We start from the raw sequence: 21,338 nt of genomic DNA on the forward strand, positions 1-21,338 counted from the left end.
GTTGAAAGTATGCCACGAATAATTAAGAAGGTGTACCTAATGAAGTGTCTGGTGAGTGTATATCCTAACAGATGGGTTGGCATCAAATATTATACAGACATTCATTGTCCCCAGAGGATGATCTTATTGACTTTGTGATTCCCTGACTTTATGTCATCCGCCTCCATAAGGTTCACATTGTTTGGTTTTAGCATTCTCATTGCAAGTGTGTTAGCATTTAGCTCAAAACACGAATTTGCCGAAGTGCCTGAAAATTTGCTTTCACTGAGAAGCTGCATTAGTTGACTGAACAGTGTGATTACATGGTCAACATGTTAACCTCCTAGGTCACGAAAATGTTTCCTAATTAATGTATTTTTACCCTAAACACAGCTGTGAACCGCATACCACCTTAATAAACACAAATAATCATGTTCACTATCTAACATTCCACAGCAGCCCTGCCCAGTCCAACTATGACAAGTGGTTAGATGGACGCGTGTGTGTGTGTGTGTGTGTGTGTGTGTGAGAATCCTCTGCTATTTTAAAGGGAGAGTTGGAACAACTGTTCTTTAAGGTCCGTCCCCAGCGGGATTAAATTGCGGGTGTGGCACTGAGGAGAACTTCTCAGAAGAAATTCTTGTCCACCTGAATTTAAACTAGGGCTGGGCGAAATGGCCAAAAATGTTATCACGATAAAAACATCATCATTCGATATTGATAATTATCACGATATATGTCAAATAATTATTTCTTTCAAGTTTAAAGGCTGATTTTTGCTCCTGGGTGAAAATTGCAGAAACCAGATGGTTAATTATGTGGTTAAACTTATCTTTATGGTCAGAACACTTAATGCCAAACAGTGGATCACTTCACAAGTCTAAAGGTAGAACATTCAAAACTATTCTATTATCTTTTCAACAAATATAATTTGTTAATCTTTTTTCAGGACAAAATAAATATTTTAATAGAAAAATTAAGTGCTTATTTGTTTGTAATTCAAATGAAATCAAGTAAATATTTATTGATGGTATATTGAACATTTATTATAATGTTATTGAGGAAAATTATATTGCGATAATTATCATTATTGCCCAGCCCTAATTTAAATTGCGGTTTTTTTTGTCTACAAAAGCATACTTATCTGCTCTGTAAATGACTTGTTCCATGTGTCCTTGGAGGAAAAAAAAAAATCATAAACCAAAAGGGATAAATGTACATTTTATATTTTATGTTCATGATGGCGTCCCCCAGTTTTGCATTAATTCCACAATGTTGCATTGTTGTTTATCTATTTGTGCACAAGCAAAAATGCTTCTTTTTTTCAGTAGAAAAATGCAAGGTGTTTAACATTTTAACAAACAATAAAAATGACCATACAAAAACGGAGTATTTCCTAGCAATTACTGTAAACAGTTGAAAACATCACATCGTCAGAAGGAAGGCAACTTCTACCGGCCTCTACACTACATTTCCCATAAATGGATACATGGAAGAAGTAATGTAATGCTAACAATAGCACAGGTGTGTGATAGAGGCTGTCATCTTTTCCAGCATGTTTTCATGCACACATGGTCCCCCACACACACTTCCTCTCAGAGAACTCCTCTGCCTCTCTGTTTGTCTCTCAGTCTCAGGAGACACTGGTCATGCCTGGCAGTGTGTATCATGTCATCATTATCACGAGGACAGCTGGAAGGATGGTGTGTCTATGTGTGTGATTGTGTGTTGTAAGGGTTGCGTAGCTGTCTGGTCACTGCTTGCTTACTGTAGCCAAATGACCTGCGACATCTTGAACTTGTGTGTGCGTGTGTGTGTGCGTGTGTGTGAGATGTTTCCGTGTCAGTGGAATGTTCATATGTTTGTAAATGTGTGTAGTGAATGAAAGCTCCTCTTAAGGATAGCGCAGTCTGTGTGTGTGTGTTTGCCCATTGAGCAGTTGTGTGTGTATTTTCTATCTCAGCAGCCCAACCCTGGGTAATAAATCTCCAAGGAGAAGATTCCAGAGATGTTGCAATGAATTGTGTGTGTGCCCAAATTGCCAAGCTATCGTCTTGTGTCGGGAGACGGTCTGTGTTAAGTTACTTCAGCCAGAGATTCCTCTCAGTGAATGCAGTTCACAGATAAATTCTCATCCATTTGTCAGCTTTAATGTAAGTGGATGCTGACTTGTCAGCAGTACTTTACAACCGATGGTCTCTGAGTCAGCTCTCCAAAGTGTCACACCTTCATTTAAAATCTTTTATTTCTCTTTGTAAAAAAACTCCTCCCGCCTCTCTCGCCTCCCCATATGCTTCAGTCATTCCCCATGTGAAAAGACAGCTGAGCACTTGAATGACTCTGTGTGTGTGTGTGTGTACTTAACAGGTAGTGGGTTCAGATATAGATGCCAGCTGAGGGGAACGCTACAATCCTGTCCTGTTGCATTGAGATGTAAGCTTAATGTTATCTGAAAAGTAAAAAAATTGAGGCATAGATAGAAGTACCAAGGGCTCCAAAATGATGTAAAGCGCGAAAGGAAAGTGCCTGTGTTTGTTCCAATATTCTGGTTTTGTTTTGTCCTGCGGCTCAGCTGGTATTAATGTCTAATCAGCATAGAGGAAGTGCTCGGAGTAAACAGGAAATTCAATGTTTGGAAATTTAGCTACTTAGTTCAAGCTATTAATAATAATAACTGTGGACTGGATACATGTGCAATCCAAACATTGTTGGCTGCAGTTCTGTTTGGTGGTCCGGGCTGAAGACAGTAGAGAGGAGGAACATTTTATATTGCTTTCTTAAAGGGTAGTATTCCAGTTTTGAGTACAGAGTTGCATTTTTTTAAAATTTAGTGATAAAACATTATTAAATTGCCTTTAGACCCTGAAACATAACACAACCTAATCTGCATTTCCTTATTTTCTGTGTGTGTATATGTGTATATATATATATATTCATCCTATTTGCTGGTCTGTAACATAGGCTGAGCTGCTGGGTGCAGGAAGGCCAGCATTGTTTTAATGTACAGCTATAGCTCTTCTCCTTATAAGGCCTGCTGGGTATAAATACAATCAAGAGGGGAGGTGGAGACAGAGAATGAGAGCGAAAGGACTAAGAGATAAAGGGAGATGGAGTAGGGATAGTAGATAGTTGCAGGATGCCTGTGCACAGCAGGGCTGGAGAGGTAGAATGTTCCCAATGTTTTGAGCTCTTAGCAAGTCTCCACCTGCCCTGTCGACTGTGGGAGACTAGTGTGTCTGTGTTTTCTTTCACCTCCATGTCTGTGTAAGGGCCAGTCATGAATATTCGACATTAGACAGTCCCCGCTTTCTGCAAGGAGTTAGTTATATATCATGGTTTATGTGCGTGTCCACACACTGTTAACCCACCATATATTTCCCTTTACTTCTTTATTACTGATATTTTCTATACATATTGACCTCACCAGTAAATCATTCTTCACTCACTAGTGTAGAATATTTTGTAATAATGTAAATAACAGTGTGTAAAGCCCATATGTGCTGGATTTGAAAAGGTCTGACTTTGGAGCCACCCAGGCATATTGTCAGAAAGAACTTGGTTCTGACCTTTGGACACTGAGATAAATGGGATGAAATCATATAAACCACTAATTCTCACCATAGATTTTGGCTTAAGAATAAAGATGCTACAGCCACAAACATTTGCCACATAGGGGCTTTAAAGAAAAAACAAGTTTTTGGTGAGATCAATATGAGGACATACATATTTTAAAGACAACAAAATGATTCCTGCTTTTGCATTTCTTCACACTAGCCCTTTGAGTATAGACCTTCAAATCAGACACTTTGATTTTATTTACATAGCACCAATTCAATAGTGTTACTACTAACATTAACGATGGCTCTGTTCTGTTCAGTAAGCCATGACAGCGTGCCGAACCCTGCACCTGAAGCGGCTAAATGGAATTCAGCCTTTGCTTATCCTGCTGTCCTACTCAGTTTCTTCTGTGAAAAAGGCCCATTACAGTGCATATGACTTTTCAAAACACACAGAACTTACAGGACGATGAAGTGTCACACTTCATAGTCTGTGTACAGCACCCATATCACATTGACAACACCAGCTGTAATAAACCCAAGTTGAAAATAGGGTGTTAATTTAAAGTGTTTCGTGGTCGCAGCCTCATATCAGATGTTATCGTCATTCTGGATCTGGGTCTGTAGAAGAGCCGGCACCAGCTTCCATTCATCCACACAGAAACCTCCTCTGAAAGACTCAGCCTAGGATTATGACTTTATGGAAGACACTAGACACTAGGAAATGCCTGCATGACCAAAGTGCTGCCACAGTGGAAAAGTGGGTGTGTATGTGTGTGAAGGACAGGGAGTGTCTCCGTATTTGGTGTGTACGTGTGTGTGAAACCAGAAAAAAAAACAAAAGAAAAAACCAACCTATAGCCCAGTTTCCTTTTATTAACTTAATTTCAAGCCTGCTGCTTTAGTCTTTTGTCTCCTAGTCTCTCACATGTGTTCACAATGGAAACACCTCGCTCTGCTACGGTCTGGTACACATGGAGAGACACACACACACACACACACACACACACACACACACACACACACACACACACACACACAGACCACATTGTGTTGATTCACTTAACCCAGAGCAGAGAGGGCAGCAGAGAGTTTGACTGAGTGTATCTGGCCCCTGGAAAACCCCTTGTGTCAATAAAGGGCTTGGCCGCCACAAGCTGACAGACCACTAGTTATGTCAAAAACACACATGCACACACCCGCAGTCACACTCACCCTCATTTATTATCTTAATTCCTCATTACTGTGACACTTTCACCATCTGTCACCAACTTCCTGCCTCTCATCCTCTTTCTCGATACTTCTCTCTCATTGTATTTCTCTCTTCTGCCCTCTCGTCTCTGTTTCCCGACTCTTGTTTGCCGCCCACATGGCTTGCATTCTTTCACTCTGACATCACAGCCGCCTCTGCGCTGCCATTTATTTTTTCTCTTCATAATTTTTTATTTTTTTGTCTAACTTTGTCTCTCTCTTTTGGTCCTTTGCACCGTTTGCCAGTCGTGGATCCCTCCCCTCCCTTCCCCTTTGGCATTTCATTTCTCTAAATATTGGTGAGGAACCATCGGGTGGTTTGAAGGCTGATGCAGACCAAAGCAACCCATTATTGATGCCCTTCACCAATTTGTGTGTGTAAAAAAGACAGAGGTGAACAGCGTGCCAGAGAGAGACAGTGAAAGGTGAAGTCAGGAGATGGAGATGGAATGACTGTCTGGCTAATGTCAGGATCTTGTTTGCAAGGGTGTGTTTCGGTTGTGGGGGGATAAATGCAGATTTACAGCAACTTTGAACAGGCGTTTAAGGGTTCAAAGTGCCACTATGAGACACTTTTGTAGTTTCTTTATTGTTTGATTTGTAGCCAGTCGGTAAAGGTTTGATCCATCTCTGGCTTTTCTCTCACGCTGACAGTTTATTGCTGTTATTCCACAGCAAAGAAAGGCCAAAAGTTCATGCAATATTTATTGTTAAAGCTATTGTAATGACTTGTATTAGTACTGATTACAAGACTGGCTTTGTTATGGTGGAAGAACCTGTGGAGTGTCAGGAAGAGGGCTGAAAGTAACAATGCACAGGAACAACGAGAGAAAGACATGCAAGGAGGAGATTACAGAATAGAGATTTATGGTGCACTTGCACTGTGGTTAACTGTCGGTATCAAGACCTCTAAGCCAGTGATCTACCAAGGACACCCTTCCTTGGTAGATTATTGGACATCTTATAGGAATGCTCCGAATGTTCGGCCACCAAAATTAATTGACCGGAAACAGTTAAAAAAACAAAAAAACAAAGCACTTTCAAGACCAAATAAATTTTTCCAAACAATTACGTCGTCATGTCGGCAGTGTGGAAGCATTTTAAAGTGTCTGAGAAAGACGCAAAAATGGCCGTTTGCAGACACTGTTCTGCTGAATTGTCTCCTAGCACATCCACTCCATCTGTGGCTGACTTCTTAGAGAAGGCAACAAACGGTCTGACCCTCTTTGAGTGTTTCTGAGAAGGCGATTAAGCTAGCCGCACCTAAATTTAGAGTGCACACGTATTCAAGCCTTTATGGTAAATCCACTGAAATGGACCAGAGTGAGCTGACAGGCAGGTTAGTGACTTTATCCTGTCAGTTTCGCTCTTTACAAAGACAAGTGTTGCAGTATGAGAGTCCTACCTGAAGAGAGGCTGTGAAGTCTTCATGTTACGCGATATGAGAAACACATACAACATTATTTATCTTTTATGTAATTTACTTTTACTGTGTGAACTTGGCATTTTCCCCTTGATCAACTCACCTTGTTTGTATTGTGCTCTATTGTGGTAATTGTGTTAACTGCTGTAGAAGCTTTTGTTCAAGTGATAAGTGTTAGATCTTAGTGTCTGCGTGTTACCTTACCTTGTGAAGTATGTTCAGGAAGCAGGGCGAGTATCTTAGTGGGCATTGCTGATATCTACTAGACACCTGCAGTTTACGTTTGTTAGACACACTAGGCTTAGATGGTGTCATTTTGTGTTTTGTTTCTTGCTGAACAAGTCAGAGAGTTTCGTTTAGTTTGATTTTGAGTTAGCAAGTGGCTGTCTCTCATTTTGGAGAGACCTCTTTAAGTTATATTTGTTTCTTTGATTTAAGCAGCATCCACCAGCCCTTTTTCTGTTCTTTTGTAAATCCTGCAAAAAACAACTGGCACTTTTGCCAAAAACATTCTGGTTCATGTTGCTTCCCTTTCCCCACGAGCCGGGTCGTAACATAAATGAGGGGGCTTGTCCGGGATACCTTAATTGAGGTCCCAGTGCAAGTTGTTTGTTGGCAGAGTGTTTCCATTGATTGACAGATTGTTTGACAATTTGTAAGAGAGCGCAGCTGGGTAAGTGGGCACCATGGCTGAGCGATTTGATTTACAGTACTTTGTAGCTAATCCTACATTGAATCAAATAGCTAGTTGTCGGAAGGATGAGTTGCGCTAAATTGCAACCCACTTGGGAATCACTTTTGTTAAACACATGTTGAAAAAGGAGCTCAAAGCTCTAGTAGTTGGTAAGTTGGTGGAACAAGGAGTGATTGTAGGCCCTGAGCAAATTGTGGAGTCATCATATGGACTCTACTTTCCGTATGTGTTCTCATGGAGAAGGACATTAGTGTAGGAACCAGATGTAATGGTGCTATTCTGTCCCATGTAGTCTCATGAAACCTTACAGAATAGGCTGAATATGAACCCGTGCAACCTCGGGATCAAGGGTGTGCTTAACATGATGCAACAGTGCGGCACTGACAGAGAGCTAATCCCAAAAGCTCATAATATGATACTCAAGATTTTTGCTTGATTATTGTATGTAAGCATATTCAGTACCTTTTTGAAAGTCCCACAAAATCCCAAAACACAAATGTATTATTCTGAAAATAATGAGGCAGTAGAGCTCATCACTGAGTTTTCTTGTAAAAAATGTTTTGTCATGTTCAGTGTTTCTCACCAAAACATATCCTTGAGGTCTAACCAACAGATACTAACAAACTAATTTCTGTCCTCATAAAACATCTGCAAAGTAGTCGTTCCTTAGTAGTAGTTTTAGTAGTCCAAATTCTGCATTGTTTTATGCATGTTTACTTGCCTGCAGTCTTCTTCACTGGCTTTGTTGCTATGCATCTCGGTACATTACAGCTACCAACTGAGTCACACCGCCCACATGCTCACACAGCACGTGTGTTCTCTTGCGTTTGAATGATGCAAACAAAACAGGGAGCCACTCGTATGAGCAGTGCTCTATAGCGCTGCTGCTGGTCAAAAAACCCACAGGGTCCCTTTTTAAATTTAGAGGCTTTGAGGTGGGTGACACTGGTTGTTGATATTTATTAACAATCCAGCAATCCAACTGATTGTCCCTGATTCAGATTCCCATGCCCTACCTCAGTTCAGAGGTATCTGAAAAATTAAGATCCGAGTCTGTGAGGAACTCATTGGAATCATTTTTATGTAGGTAAGGCATTCAGTGAGAGGCCCCTGTGACTGAATGAATGTAACAAATAGAGGAAAAGACATTGACAAAGAGACTGTAATGTGGATCGGTCATGTCATAACCAATACCCAGTCTGCTAAATAAGGTCAGTATCTGTGCTACCACTGATCCGGTGTATCAGGTTAGTGTAATGTTTACTAAAAGATCAATATCTGTCTAGTGCAGTGCTTCTGTCACACCCCACTTTGTTCAAGTGGATTTCTACCCCTAAGCTCCGCATATTTAGCATTGATATGTTAACATCGGGTGTTTCGCATGTTGAAATGGGGAAATCCTCTCATGAAAACTTAATGAATGATCCAAAAACAAGATGACATGGAGTTAGGAAGAAAAGCTCACACGTTCTTTATCTGTACTGGCTAAAGCTGCAAGAAAGAGAAGACAATACTGCAGATGATCCCTCTGCAGGCCAAGTCACACGAGAGCAGCACGGTGCGATTTGTGATCAGCTTCCAATAAATATGGCAGATTAGTGTGGCGTGATGTTACATGACGACACGTTCCCAGCCTTATTTCTGGACCGTATATGCAATGGACAGAGAGTGGAAAATTGCTATATATATCCAAGATCATTATGAACAAACTTTGCTGGAGAGGAAGTGAGAGAGGACAGAAGAATTTAAGGGGAGGGGAAGAGAGAGGGGGGGAGCAGGAGGGGAAAGTCGAGTTCCCATTTTGTGATTTCCCACGGAGTTATGGTCACATGCGTTTCCTTGAAAGTGGTCAGTGGGATTTAAGCTTTTCTTTTTTTCTTCCCTAAATCTAAACATGATGTTTAATTTGGTGTTTTTTCCCAAAGTGGTGCGTGTGCACACGTGTGTGTGCGTGAGATAGAGAGGCAAATCAACATTACGCTTTGAATCAACACACTATGCTTTGAATAGGGAAGGAAGGATATCAAGCTGATTGTAATTTTTTTTGGCTTCTCTTAATTATATGACACACACCCAAACACACATATTTGAAGTATTTCCCCAATCATTAACCCCTCAGTAATTCCGAACCTGGACTATATAACCACAATAACAAACTTGATGCACCTGCTTTGGTGCTGCTGGCAGTTGAAAAGTTCCTACACTGGCAGATGTAAGACAATATTTGTATTGTTTCCATGGCTTTATGCCCCTCATAGTGCTTTTTATGTCCTATCATTTACAGCCTCAGCGCTGTAAAAGACAGATATCACAGAGTATGCTGTGTTGTAGCCTCAGCTAGTATGTGATGGCAGTATGTGGGAGGAGAGGACAGATACTGTATGCGGTACCATCATTAGGCTGATGATAATTTATTCACATTTGTGGTGTTTATGAAGTCTGTTCCAGTGTATGCCACGTCCACTTGCCCTTAAAGAGTTAGCTCTTTGAAGTGAAGTAGAAGAGGGATAAGAGAAGTGGATAAGAAAGGGTTAAAGTCTGACAGCTGAGCATGATACTGGTGGTCAGATTCGACCCCTCCTTCCTCCAACTCAGCACAAATATGCTGCCTCAGCATGAGCCCGCAGAAGCACACACTCAGACACACACCTTCACCGTCTGCACACTTGCCAGGACTCAGTTTTAGCCAGAGACATTAGCACAGACGAATAAATGAATGAATCTAGTTGGTGTGCTGTGTGTGTAACAACTGCAGCCCTCTATCTTCAGTTGTATCTTTGCCTGTTTCCTGCTGTCTGTCCAGTGTATTCTCACACAGCGGTGAGAGAGAGACACACGCAGACAGCAGAGAGAGAGAGAGAGAGAGAGCATCTGGAAAACATTACTGCAGCAGGGGCTCTGATTATACAGGCAATGAAGAGGGGGGGGAGTGGGGGGGCATCAGACAAGGTGTACAAAGTTTAATCTGACACAGACACTGCTGAGCGGCTCTGAGCATGCAGGGGGATGGAGTTATTTTCAGGCGTTTTCGTGTCCTCCTCAGCAAAAACCTAATGGCCCCTTATTGAGTTTCATTTAGATGGGGGTGACCCGTAGAGGGCAGTGTGGAAGAGAACGAGTTTATGTGTGTTGTTTTGCCAGGGTGTTGCTCCTACATCCTCTCTGCAGTAGTCTTTGATAAGAGGTGGAAGTTACACCTGCTCTCTGTCTGTGAATGAGTACAGTGAGCCTTTTTGCTGCCATTACGGCCCACTTTTAATGGTTCTTTAGAGCTTTGTGGCATGTGCGGCTGTGAAGAACTGTAATGATTAATGAAAACTTGGTTCTTTTGCTAAATTTACAAATAACCATTTCCTAAAGAACCTTCGTGCTAACTCAAAAACCCTCAAGGGAATATTTTTAGTAGAGTAGAGCAGCTTCAAGGAAACATGGATAGACGCGTGAATGGAATGACCTTGACTTTGCCTGACCTCTGTGAGCCTCAGAGCCGACTGAAGGGAAATGGAGATGATGAGGAAGATGACTGCAGTTCAGATATCTGAAACAAGAGAAATTAAACCCTTTCTCTGTCTCTAGGTTTACCTGCCCTCATTTACTTTTTCTTTCCTCCCTTATTTCCAACTTCTCTCTACTTTTCCACCAGCTCCATTCCTCTTTTCGTAATTACTCTTATCATAATAAAGACCCTGCTGTACACACACAGTTCTCTCTTTTTCAGGTGTGTGATGGCTGAAGATTGAGATAGCTAAGGTGGACCAGTATCAGCATGCTCCACTTCTGTGGATTTATGGGCCTATTCTCTTAGATCAGCAGGAAGGAGCAGGTCATCCTAATGAGGCCTGTAAAACCTGGCTTTCCTGCTGTTGCTTTTACTCTTTGAAGCTGCAGCTTGTAGCCTCTTGTAGACCAGAATATCCCACTCTGTCCAGCTTTAGTAACTCTGGGGGTCTCTTGTGCATGTCTGAAGCGTGCTGAAAATATGCCCTTTGGATTCAGATTTGTCCATAAACTTTGTCATATTGTTTCTGTCTCTTTCCTACCTTATATTTTAATGAAAGGATTTTGAACATGCTACTACAGACACCCATCTCTTATACTCATACCCTTGTGTTTTTGTTGTTCTACGATGTTTGGCATTGCTGTCACACTGACAAATTACCAATTTTCATTAAAGAATAGTTCAATATATTGGGATACACACTTATTGGCAATTCTCTCATCAGAGTTAGATGACAAGATTGATATCATTCTCACATCTGTCTTATAAATATAAACCTATAGGAAACAGCTAGTCAGGCTCTGTCCAAAACCAAAGTGAAGTCACAGCGCCTGGCCAGGAAACAGTCCAGCACATAACCCTCCATAAAAATGCAACTTCTTTTTAATCTTTGTTTTTTGTATGAATTCAACAACCAAGATAGAGTAAGGTGGTAGGCAGGTATTTTATTATTTTTTAACCTTTGGACAGAGCAAGGCGAGCAGTTACCCCCGACAGTCTTTATGCTAACATAAGCTAATCATATTCCTGCTTCAGCTTGATGTACTTTAGAGAGGGGTATCGATCTTCTCATCTAACTCTTGCCAATAAAGCCGATAAGCCTTATCAAATTATTCCTTTAAGTTGGGGCTACTGAAGTTCAAATCAAATTCTCACCTCAACGAAAAACTGACAAAAGCAGACGTTCAGTAAAAGGCGTACAAAGCGTACAAACAGGTGATTTTGACTGAGACAACAGATCACCATCACTAACTATCCCACATTAATATCTGTATATTAGCCCAGAAACTGTAGTGGAAACTTGTCTTCAACTTTGTTCTCAACAACACGCACCCGTTGCCCGTACGATGTCAGTTGTTATTAGTTTTAACAAGCAGGCGCATTAGACTGCTGAGGCCTTTGATCTGCTGTGTGTGTGTGCACGTGCGTGTGCAACACTGGTCTGGAGCAATTATACTCCCTGTAATGATATTGGACTAATGATGTTAAGTCCCCTGTGCGTGCATGCATGCATCATTGTATACATGCATGTGGTGGGTGTGTATTATGTGTGTGAGCTAGATGCAGCATGCATGGAGAGCCAGATTGATGACAGGGGGACTCTTGGCTGCTCTGTCTGGTTTCTGCTTCGGCTTGTAAATCGCGGAGTGGGGAGAGCAGGGAGGGACAGAAGAGAAGAAAGGGAAGGAATAGGAAACGCTTTTGGCTCCAGTAGATGATTATTTATTGGCTTCATCCTGCACTTACTACTTAAGAGTTTCCCTTGTTTGCACGCGCACGAGTGAATGCGCACACACACTCCTTAAACCTTTGGTATCAGGACACATTTTTCTTTTCACATTTTTTTTTTTGTGTGTGATAGGAGACCTGTTAGCTCCTTTATACCCTCTCTGTTCTCTTAAGAGCTGATGGAGAGTAAGAAACAAGAGAAAATATGTGGAACTCTGGTCTTTTAGCATGAGTGGATTGGGGAGAGGGCGACGGGGGGGGGGGGAGCACAGAGAGGGAGAGGGAAGAGTGGGATTATGTGTCACCTAACACAGGGACTATTTCCTCTGGAGGGAGGGAGGGAAGAAGAAGAAAAGTGGGTGAACGAGTGGCGAGCAAGAGAGACGTGTGTGTTTAGCGTGTGTGAGAGGCAGTAAGAGGAGAAGCTATGGCAGCTGGCTCTCAGGACGGAGGGGAGAGCTTCTAAAAACAAACTCTCGGCTAAATAGTGATCGGACGCGGCGTTGGAGGCCACATTCTTATAGCTGGACTATCGGCGCGGTGGGAACAAAAAGCCCTGTCCAAATTACTCAAGAGCAGGGCGGGAGCCATGAAGTACAGACCTTTGGTAAGACACAACGCCACACAGTTGTCTTGCAGAAAAAGCCAGTCAGAGGTGAGGCGGGGGGAAATCTTTTTTCATGGTTTAGTGTAAGTCAGTAATTCCTTTTCTGCACACACAGGTTTGCATTCAAGAGTGTGAAAGGTGAGGAGTTGTGTGTGAGAGGGGTTTGCTTTTGGTCAGGCTATTGCAGTGGGGAGTTTATTGAAGTGGAAGGAGGTTTTAAGAGCTGCTGTATTTGTAATAAGTACCTACTGGAATTGCGCAACAACCTTGACAGGGTGCTCTTGAACTTCAAGGACACAGGTGGGAGGGAGGCAGGTGAAGGCCAGGGCCACAAGCATTGCTATTGTGGCGAGTTTGTGGTTCACCTGACGTGTCTGCTTTTTAGCCGCTCTCCTCCTTGATCTCAGCATCCTTCTTCATCTTGACTCTGCATTTGCCATGTTGATGTCAGAGCTATTTTAATTGAATTTGTAAAAAATCTATTTGATATCCAAGAAGGTGTGTCCTCATCACTGTGTATGTGTTTGTTTGCACCGCCCCGGGGCGAGGCAATCACATGGTGGGGTTGTGTGGCCGGGCAGCATTCTTTGGCATTGACTGAGAGTCAGTACGTTAATCAAAAAGGTGTGTGTTGATGTATGTGTGGGACCTAAACCCTCCTTTTTGGTGCTGCATGTATTTTCTCTTACTGATAGTAAAATATGTTGGAACTCGTTCTCCTACAGTTAAACTTGTAGAGCAATATTTACATTCACGTGCATCCATACGTATTTGATCAACGGTGCATGTGGAAGATGGAGGACTGACAGATTGTGCAATGCACTGAGGATGAGGACAGAACAGGGCACTGAGAGATTCCTGACACAGTTGTCATTGTTGCCTGCGAGGCATCTGACCTCATTTCAATAGGTAGTTTATGTTGGGCTCACCTCACTCTTCAGGCTATCCACACTCGTCACTTTCTAGACTGTGTCAAGTCTAAGTTGCGATCAAGTCTGACAAGTAAAAAATTTCTGAATGGCTTGATAAACTAGCTCATTGTACCTGGAGTACAAACCCCACTGACTTGAAAACCTCGACAGTGTGTTTCCATGGAGTATCGTCAGACTCGGGTAAGTTAGTGTTGCTGAATTCTGACTGACTGACTCAGAAACAATGATTAATTTGTGATTTGAAGGTTAAACATGAAGGTAGTGACGATTCATGTCAGTTTATAGTTGAGATCATGCTTACTAGAGTTAACTAGCCTGCTGTAAGCTAGGTTTAGTGAAACCAAGGTGATGTTGCAACAGTGACTTGCTCAGGAACACTTAACAAAGGTGGGTCCTTGTGAAGTAGTGACTAAATATGATACATAGAGTACTCCCAGACTCCCCGCTGCGTGTCGTGTCGCGTTGGCCCTCATGTCCTCAAATAGTCCCGTTCCTTTCTGCAGCCTGCGGGAGACTCAGCTAGCTCGTCCCACCTGTCTGACTGCTCTGCAGAGCAAATCCACAGCCTCTTGGGATGAACCTAAACATGCTCACTGCTAAGCCTAGGGGGGCATTTCCATGGTAATCGTAATCAAAATGTTAAAATGCTTGGATCCTGTACAGGTGTGAAATGGGGAAAGCGCTTCAGCAGCGTTGATTGATTGTTCCTGTTGGCCACTTCGACCCTAAAAAAGTCTGTGGTTGACATGTGGTCCCATCAGAACAAACCAGCACCTTCTGATACCTCAGTATATTTTCACAAGGACATGAACATTCATGTGTCAAAAATGAATCTTGATGTTAAGTGTTTCTTCACTTCATGGCCCTTTCTTTCTACCAGCTAGTGCACAATAGATGAGAGAAGAGGAGAAATCAGTGCCAGACAACTGATTCATAGTGGAAAAATGTAGAAAAATGAGGCAAAACAATCTGCGAGTAGCTAACCATTTCTTTATCAGAACCACACGCCTCACTCATTTGGTTGTCATTATAGACTTTTAACAAATCATGTGAAAGTCAGAAGAAGTTGGTTTTTTTCCCCCCCAACAGGACTGAATGCTACACTCGTATTGAACCGGGATCTTTTACGTACGCAAATATTTAACTGTTGGTTTAAGTGCTCTGGGGCCAGATTTGATTATTATTTCTTTGAATCCCGTCCATGTCACGTCCAAGACATCAAGGGTACCAGCACCACCACCTGCACACACCAAAAGAAGAGATCCTCACCTTTGTGAAGCTAGAAACAGTAAAACTTCGGCGTAAACAAGTGGAGTTGAGTAACGCGCCTGCAAGATCCACGACCACCGTAATCTTTAATTGTGGTTACCATGGAAACACACTCTAAAATTAGTAGGGAATGCATACAAGTTTGTAGCTCTTTAATTTAGAAACATTTATCACACAGTGGATAAGATAATGGATAAGATTGGTACGTGTTTAGTGGATTAGCAAAGACAAAGCAGCACTGGTGCAATACAAGCCACCATAACACAAAGTATGTCAAACCTGCTTGTGCAAGTTTAGAATGCTGTTCCTCATCATTATCCATCCAGACTTCCATCATGAGCACTGTAAGCAGCAGGTTAGATGTGGTTTGCATCAACAGTGTGACATCTGAGCTCTGTGCGTGCACCCGGGGCGATGTAAAGGTCAGGCTGCTATTGTTCACAGGCCGGCTGGATGATTCAATCCCTCTGCTTTCTCCCCTTTTCTCGGCTTCTCTTAGATGTGGTCGCTTTTTCAATCTGTCATTTGAAAGAGGATGAGGGACTAAAAAGAGGAGATGGTTTGTTCACTTTTATTGGTGCCTCGCCTCAGAAACTCATTCGAGTCAAACAGTAGTGCCTCTTCAGGTCTCCTCCCGCTAACCTGGCTCCAAGCTGCCTTGTTGTAACGTATTTGGAAAATATGACGACATGTAGGAACTGGGTAGGCACGTACTTGGCGTGTTCCTGAGACCGGGTGGAGGTCCGGTGTGCCGCAGGAAAGCCAAACACTGAAAGAGCCATTGGGAAACAATGAAGTAATGGAGAGAGAGAGAGAGGGTGAGAGACTGTCAGGAGGGAAAGTGAATGAGAGATGTATAGGGGAGGAGAGAGGTGAGGAAATAAGGCTCTGGTTTCTTTCCTACCAGGCGCCATAATATTGCAGGGTTTTGTTATAAACCATGATATCTTAATGTAAATGTAAGTCAGGCGTGCTACTCCTAACAGTGATTTAATCTGTTCCCAGATGATGAATTCCTTTACATTTGGTCTAAACACCCGCTGCCTTGTAGTTAGGGTTGGGTATCCTTTAAAGTTTTACAATACCAGTACCAAAACCAGTACCCTTATAGTGATACCGATACCACTAAAGTACTTCAGCCAATACCTTGCATAAAATGGCACCTGTTGAAGCCATAGTAGTTGATTGGTGTTTTTATTGTTGTTATGGACAAGCAAGGTTGTCTATTTTATTTTACATAAAAGTATTGTGAAACTGTATCAGATCTTCATCCCAATTAGTTCATCCTTATGGGTAGTATAATAAGGGGAAAGACTTCAGCTTTTGTTTTTTTTATATTTGAATGAAAGAGGAGGAGTGAAATAGTTAGTGACCAAATGAGTTGTGGGAAATGAATTTAAGGTCATTTTGATACCTGTGTTGAAAGTAAACACTGGAAAATTATTTTAACTTTCGATCAATAAACTGAATTGAAAGATCTCTGCGAGTGCTTTTTCCTTTAGAGGTGAGTCGCAAACCTCTAAGAACAACAGTCACAACTATAAAACGAGTAAGGAGCCAGAGGAAAAGAGAGTCTGCACATCCAGCCGATCAAACTAACTACACCTGAAGCAGACGCAGGTGCAGCCGGAGGCTCCGTCAGTAAAATCAGCTGATCGCTGCTGATGTGATGGAACGGAGCTATCGATCAGTGACATGTGATGCGAATGGCAAATAAAAATGTACAGAGAAGTGTTAAATGATACAAGAAAATGAAACCAATGGAAAGCCAAGCTTGTGGTGATTAACTTGCAACAGTGAGGAACATGCCTGAGACCGCAGCCGAAGGTGAGCGGCTGTAAAAATCAGCATTGACACGAAGCGTCCAGTTTTTTTAAATACAGTTTATGGTGCAGGCAGTAAGGAAAAAAAGGCGTGCTCTTCTCTTTCTTTTGGTGTGTTGCTTGCAAGTTTGGCTGCAAGCAAAACCATACAAATAGTTATTTTTTGCTGCGAATTGGTTACAAAAAGGATCAATTTGAATTACTGGTTTGACTGGAGACGTTTCAATTCTACTCGATACCGGGCTGGATACCATAAAGGTATCGAGTAGCGATACCCATCCCTACTTGTAGTTCTTTGCCAGGACAAATCTCTCTGCTACACAGGAAGTCATATGTTTCCAGCTGCAGCAACAGCAGCATGTATGGATTCAGAAAAAGAAGTGGTTCTTTAGCATGAGCAGCGATAAGTACAGGAAGATATCTGTTCTATCATCACCTGAAAATCAAAGTGAAGAGGTTAAAATACTGCCCATACTGTTTGACAGGTGAGAAGTGCAGGGACTGGTTACAGAGACTGTTTGAGTCCTACACACTCAACTCTCAGCATACACACACACACACACACACACACACACACACACACACACACACACACACACACACACACACACACACACACACACACACACACAGCTGCAGCTTCTTTGCTTTTTGTAGAAATGTGTGAAACAAGAGGTCACTAGAACTCATCCAGTGGTGAGAGAAACACGGATGTATGGGATGTGGGACATATGCTTGTATTAATGCTTAACTATTAATAATATGGTGCATGTATCAATACCACATGGGTGAAATGTATTCCAAAGCTATTTGCTCTTTTCCTTCCCTTCAAATAATAAACTTTGAGATTTCAGTCCTTGTTGACCCACCTGTGGTTACTGTGGTAACAGTGAGTATGGTTTAATACTAAGACAAATCCTAGTCGAGCAGGTAAAGAGCAGCTGGTGTGTCTGTTTACATAGCAGCCAGACAATCTGGCATTGTTTTTATAAAGAAGTCAGTCGACAATATTTGAAACTGTGAGTTCATTGAAATCTGAGTTCATGCTCTGCACACGCTGTGAGTAGTTTCCCACACAGCAGCAGGACACAGTGATGTGAATTGGTTACCTCGCTGAGGAGCTGGAGGTGTGCAGTCTATCGCCTGACTGCTACTTCTTGTGTCATTACACCCTGCAATACTGCAGAAGTCATTTGTAGAAGTCATTTTGATCCATTGCAGGTAGTGCTACCTCTGAGAAATGTGTTGCATTTCCTGTGTAGGAGAGTGAACAGTAAATATTGAGGCCGGTCAGTGAGATCTAATTAAAAACTTTATTAAAACACTGGATTACATGCATGCATTGTTTCCTGTGAATTCCTGGTGCATGTAATCGCAATTTGAAACCAGTGTGGGAATGCCGGACTCCACCACTGACAATGGAATCTACTATATAGAGAGCTAGTGTGAATGTAAATACACAGAATGGCTGTTGCTGGAAAAAAAGGCCGACCATAAATAGTGTCAAAAATGAGATTTTTTGACTACTTTAACCTTAAATGCAACCGTTTGAGCTGCGTTGTTGTGAACACCTTCCACTTCTGTCAGTGTGTCAGCTTCGTTTCCTCATCCCGTGCCTCTCTGCTTAATGTGGTTTGCCTTGAGGCAGCGTTTAGTCTGAGACAGGCATCTGTAAAGCCTCCTCAGGTGCTGAAGAAGCCTGCAGTGAATGTAACCAATGGGTAATAAAAAGCAACACAAATATTCTCTGCATACTTTAATCAGGGAGTTAAAGGGATGAAGTTAAATTGCGTCATTGTTGTGTCCTAGTGAGGATGTGCGCACACAAACACGTATGCTCACGCAGATTTTACAGCCTGGATTAAGAAGTAAAAGAGGGGCACCAGTGGAAGCTTGAGTTACTCTCGGATCATAAAAGATGAGAGATGAGTCAGCTCTAACAGCCTCCCTCTTAGTCAGGCCACTTTGAAGGGCTGTAAAGATTAAAGTGAAGGGGTGGTTCTGTTAATTAGGCAGTGCTAAGTTCTGTTTCCCTGAACTGTGGTCCTACAGCCATAGACCCCATTGCTTCTCCCCATGTGTGAAGCACCATGGGACACTGTACTTCTCCTTTGAAATCCAGGATCAAACATATTCATGCATACTTGTGTGAAATCTGATCAAGATGTTGTGCACGTGTAAAGACAGGGGAAGTAATGATTTAAAGGGCTCGCTGTTGTGTTGAGGGCGCTGCTGTGTGGAATTTCGGGGAGTATTGTTAACTTTCCAACGGAGTTTAAATGGTGCAGGGCTGGAGTCATAACCTGGCATCCATCAGCTCCTCTCTCGCCTTCTCTTTTTTTCTCTCTCCTTCCTCTCACACCTCTCTGCTCTGTGTTTTTCCCTCCTGTCTCACCCAGTGCTAATTAATATGTCCTCTCCTCCCTCAAGCTTTCTCTTCTCTTTCTTTCTCTGTCTCTTTATCCTGAGGGATGCGGACTACCGTACTGCTCAGCACAACAACAACACCTGCTGTACTTTGTGTGTGCGTGTTGTCTGTCCCTCCAGCACAGCTTGACTTGGTTTTAGTTCTGTCCAACTCAAGTACATGTTAAACATGGATGTGGCTAACATTCGCAGTCTTATGCGTAAAACTCAAGCCTCTATTTTAGAAAATGGCTTTCTGGGCAGCCGCATCGATGACCTTAAACTTGTAAGTGTTGCAGTTAACTTGTGATTCTAAATGTGTGCTGTTTATTTTCAAGTATGTGCAACCTGGGTGGGGCTCGGCGCACTTTGGTTGAAGTGCTACATTTTCTGTGCCACATTTGGGTTTGGCTTCACCTAATTTTTAGAGGTGTTAAGATCACTCAGGGGCTGTTCTAAAGAAAACTGGGTGATATAAAACCTAAAATCTCCACTTAGTTTTGTTGTGTGTGTGTGTGTGTGTGTGTGTGTGTGTGTGTGTGTGTGTGTATGAATCAATGTGGTGCTCTGAATGGTTCATGGCATTTGTCTGCATTTGGATTATTGGAGGTAGAAAGCTGTGGGGGGTCCTTATGGGACAGGAAGGACTTGGTGAATCTTTTGAGATGTACTTGCACACAAAAGCGGTTATATCTCAACAAACATTGATTGGGTCTTTGGTGAGGCCGATTGCAAAATGTTTCGGTTTGCAGCTGATGACAGGTGACAATTTGTGCTCATATGTAATGTTTAAAATCTAGATTTTAAATTTCTTTTTACAAATGCATGGAAGTTCTTGACCTTGACAGATAATCTTTACTCGAGGTCAACTCACTACCATTTTGTGAACTAATACCTCGAACATATCATTTGTCCACTTTCTTCATACAATCAAGTGTGCAAATATAGATCCATCAGCAGTAAGATAACATGAGCAGATTTGTGGGCCCGGCTGATTTATTCGTTGTTTTCTAGACACCGTAACTGGCTTATGTTTGTTAGAAACTGTTCATGACCTCCTGGCATCACACCCAGCTGATACTTCTTTTTGTTGTTAAACAACGTAGTACACTACTTCCACATCTTTTTATCAGCATTTTGTTACTGGCAATAGTTGGTGCCACACTGATTTATGATTTTAATTGTTAGCGTTTTTTTCGTCCTCTTCTTTCCTCCTGACCCTAATAAGGATGGATAATGTGTGATGTGAAGCTTTTGCCTCCCTCCTTCATTTCTCCAATTATTCCTTGCATGAGACAAGCAGAGTTTCATCAATGAAGTGTTACAGCACATATGTTCTATGTGTCTTGAGTGTTTTAAACCACCTGCTCCCTGCCTGTTCTCCTCTAGGTGGTGGCTAGTGACGGGGTCCGGGCTATGATGGAGTCGGCCCTGACAGCCAGAGACCGGGTGGGCGTGCAGGACTTTGTCCTGCTGGAGAACTACACCAGCGAGGCCGCCTTCATAGAGAACCTGCGCAAACGCTTCAAAGAGAACCTCATCTATGTGAGTGGGTGTGGTGAGGAGGATGGGGGTTTAGCTGCGCATGTATGTATTAGAGCCCGGCCATTGCTGGAGTTTTGAGATTGATATTTAAGAGTAAAAGATTCAATAACTATAGTGGCTGAAATTCAGTTTTTATTGTGTACCAGTATATGTAACATAAATATATTTAATTAGAATTTCCTTACATTTGATTATTAAAGAATTGTGGCCTCTATATATAATGAGCATGATGTTTTATAACTAACCTGTCAGTGCTTTTTGTAGGGTTTCACAATTAGTCGAAATATTATCAAAATCAGATATCCAAATCACAGAAGTTGCAATTTTTTGATGAAGGTAAAATGACAGTCACGGAACAGAATTGTAATGAGGTACTGTAGTGCGGCCCCGGCCTACAGATCTTCTTCTCCAGATGTAAGACTCTTTGGTACAGACCCTAACAAGTGTCACTAATTGTGAATCATATCGCAAATCGTAGTATCTACCATAGCTCTTTGGTGCATAAACCATGTAAAGGGGAGAGGCCTTTTAAATGTCCTCAAACATACCTTTAGCATTTGTCTATTTCTTGTTACTTATTGGCCGACATATATTTCTTCTTTTTGTAAATTGTGTTGTGTAACTT

The 21,338-nt window shown here is 42.1% G+C and overlaps 1 protein-coding gene across 3 annotated transcripts in view; it reads left to right on the plus strand.

Annotated features, from left to right (window-relative positions):
• The window catches only part of LOC119882540 (unconventional myosin-Ic-like), a 59,921-nt gene that overhangs the window by 15,063 nt on the left and 23,520 nt on the right, over nt 1-21,338 (plus strand). For 2 of the 3 annotated variants that reach the window (XM_038692586.1, XM_038692588.1), the window contains one exon: nt 20,558-20,713. In XM_038692586.1, coding sequence (XP_038548514.1) covers nt 20,558-20,713 — 156 coding nt within the window. Of the gene's footprint in view, nt 1-12,714; nt 12,739-20,557; nt 20,714-21,338 lie in introns of those variants that run through there. The other variant, XM_038692587.1, reaches the window with a different exon arrangement.

The sequence above is a fragment of the Micropterus salmoides genome, unplaced genomic scaffold (assembly GCF_014851395.1).
Source record: "Micropterus salmoides isolate LMB-PRFRI ecotype aquatic unplaced genomic scaffold, ASM1485139v1 Ms_hic_scaffold_3, whole genome shotgun sequence".
Classification (NCBI taxonomy): domain Eukaryota; kingdom Metazoa; phylum Chordata; class Actinopteri; order Centrarchiformes; family Centrarchidae; genus Micropterus; species Micropterus salmoides.